The sequence below is a fragment of the Phalaenopsis equestris genome, unplaced genomic scaffold, assembly GCF_001263595.1.
Source record: "Phalaenopsis equestris unplaced genomic scaffold, ASM126359v1 Scaffold231055, whole genome shotgun sequence".
NCBI lineage: Eukaryota > Viridiplantae > Streptophyta > Magnoliopsida > Asparagales > Orchidaceae > Phalaenopsis > Phalaenopsis equestris.
The window spans coordinates 3320-9667 of NW_018249025.1; the positions used below are offsets into that span (position 1 = coordinate 3320).

Sequence of the window (6348 nt, forward strand, 5' to 3'; positions counted from 1 at the left end):
GAGCCGTTCACGAACAAAGAGTCGTTTTGACAACCCTAATGACGTAGTAATAAGATGTTAAAGATTGGGGCAAGATTTAAAACATTATTTGAATCTAATTTAATAATTTTTATTCTATTTTATTCATTAATACTTTTAATTGATTATAAATCTTTGAAGCCTCGTAGTCAATTAATTTTTTTAAAAATACTACTCATCAAAATGTATATATATATATAATTGATTGATAGTATTTCGAGCCAAAACGAATCGAGCACGAGCGAACAAATATTTATTTATATTGTTCGTGTTCGACTCGTTAATTTAGTGAACGAGCCGAACACGAACTTCTTAACGAGCCGAACACGAACTATTCGCGAACAATGAGTCATTTTGACAGCCCTAGATTTGATTTGTAAATAACAATGTTTTGGGCGGCGCCCTATATTTTTTTCCAGCTCATATCCCAGTTATCTGCCTTTGCATGCATGTGCTGTTGAACACCAAATAACTACAAAATTAAAATAATATTATTAATAATATAAATTCAATTAAAATATCAAGAAAATCACAAAATTTGGATTTTTCTTTTGTTTTAATCCACCTTCTGAATTTTCAACACCTTTCAGCATGGCTCCAACTTCTATATTATTATATATACACATATTAAGATAGTTAATTATAAAATTATAATAATATTACATAATTAATCAATCAAATTATATATATATATATATATCACTAATTATAAAAATACCATCTTTATAAAATATGAATCAGAATATTCTGAAATATATATTTTTCATCAACAGTGGTTGTAATTAAGCATTTGGAAGCATTCCATCAAGGTTCTGCCAAATGGAAGCAGAAAAAGACCTCTTTTTTTTTTATAATCCAAGCCTCTGATATAAATTCAAACAAACTAAACTGCAAAATCTCTCATTGATTAGTTCTCCATCTTCCTCCGGTTTGAAGAATGGTGAAAGCTGGAAAATGGCTGAGAAATTTCTTGAGTGGAAAGAAGGAGAAGAATCAAATAAGATTAATGGAGAGAACAATCGGGCTCAGGCTTCCGGTGCCGCCGCCAACTCAGCCGCCTCCGCCGCCCCCGCCACCGCCACCGCCGACGACTCCAAACACGGGAAACTTTCAGCTCGAAAGAGTATTGAAACAGAGTCCATCATCATTGTTCTTCAGGCCTGAAATGAGCAGAGTAGTTGCAGAGAAACCGAGTTTCAGAATTATTCAGCATGTTGCAGCAATCACAATCCAAGCTTGTTTCAGATCTTTCTTGGTAAATACTGTAATTTACATATATACCTTTGCTTCTTTGCATGATCTATATTTCTATTTTCTTAAATTATGTTTTTCTGCAATATCAAAATTGAAGCTGCAACGAAGTATTTACAGTTGATTCATGATCCCAATTAATCCTATGTATTTACATATCTAACAACAAACTTTTTGATTTTATATTTATTCCCTCAAATTCTTATCACTATTTTAACTTTTCAAAAGTAAAATATGCCTACCTTGATCTCATGCATAGGGTTGTATATGCAAATACAAAAAAATTGAGTGATATATATGTATGATGATGATAACAACAACAATTGACAGGCTAGAAAGGCATTGAGGGCATTGAAGGGGTTGGTAAAACTGCAAGCATTGGTGAGGGGGTTTCTGGTGAGGAAAGAAGCAGCAGCTACTATCAGAAGCATGCAGGCCTTATTAACAGTTCAGGTACGAGCACGAGCTCAGAGAGTTAGAATGATTGAAGAAGTTCATAATTCCATGCAGCGGAAGGAAAATTGTCAGAGGAGAAGGACCGATGATTCTAAATTCCAACAATTACATGTAAGTCCTCATTCTACTCTTTTTATTGATGTCATTATTGCATATATATCATATCATATTGTAGTGAAATTAACATTTTCATGCATAGGTATATGAAACAATGATGTTAAGAGTATATGAAATGGCTAACAAACAACATGTATATAGGACATGGAGAGAGATATGAACAACAATATTATAGAGATGAACATGACACAATCAAAAGCCAACTTGAAGAACAAGAAGAGGAACACAACGACACGAATAGAAGCCAAAGATCAAAGACACTTCAACTATTACAAACCCTCTCCAACTGCTTCAATTACAGCGGAACTTTGCCGGGAAACTCGCGATGAAAACGACATCTTTCTCACAGCTTTGAGAACACGAAGAATCAGCACTTCAGCAGCCAGCTCCAGTCGAGAAGATGGATCGTGTTCAGCCCCTCAGGACTCTTTATTCTTCCCTAATTACATGGCCAAAACAAAGTCATGGAAGTCTAAGGCGAGATCGCAAAGCACGCCGAGACATCGAAATGATTTGTCTGATTCAAATTTGTCTGAAAAGCATAGAATGTCTGTTGATGGAAGGAACAATATCAGTAGGGGTGTTGTCCTGAAGAGTTTGAAAGTTTAATGTCCAAAATTATGGAATCATAAATGCTTGAAATTTATATGATATGTAAATGTGTATTTGTTTTTTTATTGATTGGCATGAGGTAATTGAGATAGTGTTCTATAGGCAACAGTTGAAGCTGAAGCTTTTGGCTGTTAAAAAAAAAATGTATTCTTTGAATGTCACCATTTGTGTTCAAACTTCACATTCTTTGTTTTTTGTGCTTGAATTTTAATAGTTGATTGAAAGTGTAAGAGAAACTTTTCTATTCTTGCCATAAGAATATAGAGAGCTTCTTAGTCTTATATTCTCCACCAACATCAAATCTTAAGCAAAAAAAATTAGGGAAATTTACATTCATATCACACAATTATGTATTTACATATCCAACCCCCAAAGATTGATGTTTACACTCATAGAACCTTGGTGTTATAAACCTATGTTTTTAAATAGATAGTGATGGTGATTTTTTTGTTGTGCTATTAAAGATTTGAGCGGTAAGTATGCAAATATATAAATTGTGTGGTTGTTGATCTTCACATATACTCGACAACATAAGTCGATCGAACAAGGCGAGAGCAGCAAATGAAGAATGTGACACTGCATGATTAGATTTGTAATGCCTTGACCATGCTTGAAATTCTCCTCAAACAATGCTCGTTTGTAAAATGGACTCTACCATTACATGCAGAACATTGAAATTACCCGAGGAGGGGTTTTTCTATGACCGAAAGAAGCAAGCATGACAACATACAACCTGACGACACGACGTGTGTACTTTGGGCTCAAATCATCTCGACAGTCAACAGAGACGCAAAATAAAACCGTTCTTGTCATAACAGACTGTGTGAGCACATTTGAAAGATTAAAGTTTTCCAAGGAGAAGTCTTTCATGATAAAAATAAGTAAGCACAATAAAAACCACGGGCCTTCGTAGCTACCTGCGTGCTTTGAGCTTAGATTATCTCGACTATCATGAAAGATGCTCACAAGATGTCTGTTTGTAAAATGAACTGCGTAAGCGAGTCCATAATGGTAAATTTGTCAAGAGGAATATCCATATTTTCAGATTGTATACACAAAATTGGCAACACACAAATCAAGAATGTTGAAATTAAACCCTTTGTAGTGGCAGTGCATCATTTCTTTCTCAATGGTGCGGGTCGTTGTACTCGGTTATGGTTTGACATTTATATGTTGTCTCCCATGTATGATTATGTCTTTAAGATGAGTTTGGTGATTCTGAATGATAGGATCTCTGGTATTTATAGATTGTCAATTTGGGGACTTTTCATCCCAAATCATTGGTATACCCTTCCTTATGGTGGTGGATCAGCCTTGACCAACCAATTGGCAAGGAACAAAATCGAAATGATTTGTCTGATTCAAATTTGTCTGAAAAGCATAGAATGTCTGTTGATGGAAGGAACAATATCAGTAGGGGTGTTGTCCTGAAGAGTTTGAAAGTTTAATGTCCAAAATTATAGATTCATCAATGCTTGAAATTTATATGTTATGTAAATTTGTATTTGTTTTTTAATTGATTGGGATCAGGTGAGTGAGATGATGTTCTATAGGCAACAGTTGAAGATGAAGCTTTTGGCTGTTAAAAAAAATGTATTCTTTGAATGTCACCATTTGTGTTCAAACTTAACGTTCTCTGTTTTTTGTGCTTGAATTTTAGTAGTTGATAGAAAGTGTAAGAGAAACTTTTCTATTCTTGCCATAAGACAATAGAGAACTTCTTAGTTTTGTATTCTCTACCAACATCAAATCTTAAGTTTGCATTCATATCACCCAATTTTGTATTTACATATCCAATACCCAAAGATTGATATTTACACTCATATAAAGCTATGTTTTTAAATGGACAGAGATGGTGATTTTTTTAATGTTTTATTAAAGATTTGAGCGGTAAGCATGCAAATATAAGAATTGTGTCGTTGTTGATCTTCACATGTACTCCATAATATAAGTTGATCGAACATGGAGAGAGCAACAAATGAAAAATGTGACACTGGATGATTAAATTTATAATGCCTTGACCATGCTTGAAGTTCTCCTCAAACAATGCTCGTTTGCAAAATGGACTCTACCAGTGCATTCAAAACATTGAAATTACTCAAGGAGGGGGTTTTTCATGATTGAAAGAAGCAAACACAGTGAAAATGCAACTTGACGGCACGACGTGTGTAATTTGGGCTCAAATCATCCCGACAGTCTACAAAGTCACAACAAAATACCATTGATGTCAAAACGGATTGTGTGAGCACATTCGAAAGATTGAAATTTCCTAAGGAGAACTCTTTCATGTTAAAAATAATAAAAAACGCAAGAAGTCAAAGCTACCTGTGCGATTTGAGCTTAGATCACCTTGACTGTCACCAAAACATGCTCACAAGGTGTTTGATTGTAAAATGAACTGTGTAAGCGAGTCCATAATGTTAAATTTGTCTACAGGAATATCCTTATTTTCAAATTGTATACACAAAATTGGTAGCACACAAATTGAGAATGTTAAAATTAAACTCTTCACAGTGGCAGCACGGCATTACTTTCTCAATGGTGCAGGGTCGTGTACTCAGTTATGGTCTGACACTTAGACATCTCCCATGTATGATCATATATTGAGATTGAGTTTGGTGGTTCTGAATGATCAGGTCTTTGGTTTTATAGATTGTCAATTTGGGAACTTATCATCCCAAATCATTAATATACCCTTCCTTATGGTGGTGGTTCAGCCTTGACCAACTAATTGGCAGGGCTTGTGTCATTATGTCAACTTTTGGAATGACCCGACATAAACTCATTTTCTTATATTTCTCAACTTTTGTATACCTCTTATGTGAGGCGTGTAGGATAGTGTTTGAGTCATGTCACTGAGTGGGATTAGATTGCAATGTGTTTTATCATATCCATTCTTCTCTCCATAGATAAAAGGGGTGATTGATGTCTAAATAACATTCATTAGCGTTAGGATGCTACCTCTTTTTACTTTTGGATCATAAATAGAGATCATTCTATGAAGTCATCTTCACAACAACACAGTGTCCTCTATTTGATGGTAGGGGAGGTAATTTTTGTGTTTATGCATTCATAAGCATGTGCTTCATTACACACGTATGTCTTGCATATTACGACTTGAAAGCTGACCCAACATCAATTAGGTGTCGCGGCTCAGTTGAAGGCATCTTGGTGTTGATGACATGGTTGATGCCACATAAATGCCCGTCATGGTGGATTTCCAATCAAGAGCCACCTTCGGGACCTGAGCAAACAAGCGCCATGGCACTGGACATGGCTTCAGGACGTTATTGATGTGTCTAGTGCCACAACAACACCTATAATGGTGTTCGTCAAACCAGAGCTTTCAGGTGCCTGAAAATGGCAGAGCACCGTAACTATGGAACTGATGTCACGACACTGACCTGAAAGATGCCAACAACTATTTTCTTGGGTCCTTATAAGCTAAGAATGCCCATCTGCATTGGAGTCGGGAAAGAGGTTGAATCCCGAGAGAAGTAAAGCCCCATGCAACCCATTATAGGGGCTATTATTCAAGCCTTACATCAGCTTCCTACTAGGAGTGTAGAGGCCACTAGAGCCCCTATTCCTCCTCCTCGGGCCCGCTTTTCAACGAGCAGAACCAGGACTTCTAGATTGGCATAATCTTGGTTGATAATCTTCATGGAACATCAGCAGGGCAGTCACTTTACATGGCTAACTCAATCATTGGACCAGTTCATTGGTAGTGGAGGGAATGGTCGCGCCCAACCTACCTAGTACACATACTACTTGGAGCCCAAGCCTAGCGGAACATTCACAAATATTGTATGATAGTTGACTAATAAAGTTCAAAGAAATAATTAATCACCTACTCAATCATTTTTCTTGTACTAAAAGAGACCAATGACTAAA

General features: G+C 36.0%; 1 protein-coding gene across 1 annotated transcript; it reads left to right on the forward strand.

Annotated features, from left to right (window-relative positions):
* Positions 1 to 955: 955 nt before the first annotated feature.
* Positions 956 to 2451, forward strand: LOC110038111 (protein IQ-DOMAIN 14-like). Its single transcript, XM_020742882.1, has 3 exons — positions 956 to 1273; positions 1600 to 1836; positions 1984 to 2451. The coding sequence occupies exons 1-3, from the start codon at positions 956 to 958 to the stop codon at positions 2449 to 2451; spliced, it is 1023 nt and encodes a 340-aa protein (XP_020598541.1).
* The last annotated feature ends 3897 nt before the right edge of the window (positions 2452 to 6348 follow it).

Coding starts and splice junctions, on each gene's coding strand:
- LOC110038111 (XM_020742882.1), top strand. CDS start 956: ATGGTGAAAGCTGGAAAATGGCTGAGAAATTTCTTGAGTGGAAAGAAG. Junction 1,274..1,599: donor CTTGTTTCAGATCTTTCTTG/GTAAATACTGTA, acceptor AACAATTGACAG/GCTAGAAAGGCATTGAGGGC. Junction 1,837..1,983: donor CTAAATTCCAACAATTACAT/GTAAGTCCTCAT, acceptor ACATGTATATAG/GACATGGAGAGAGATATGAA.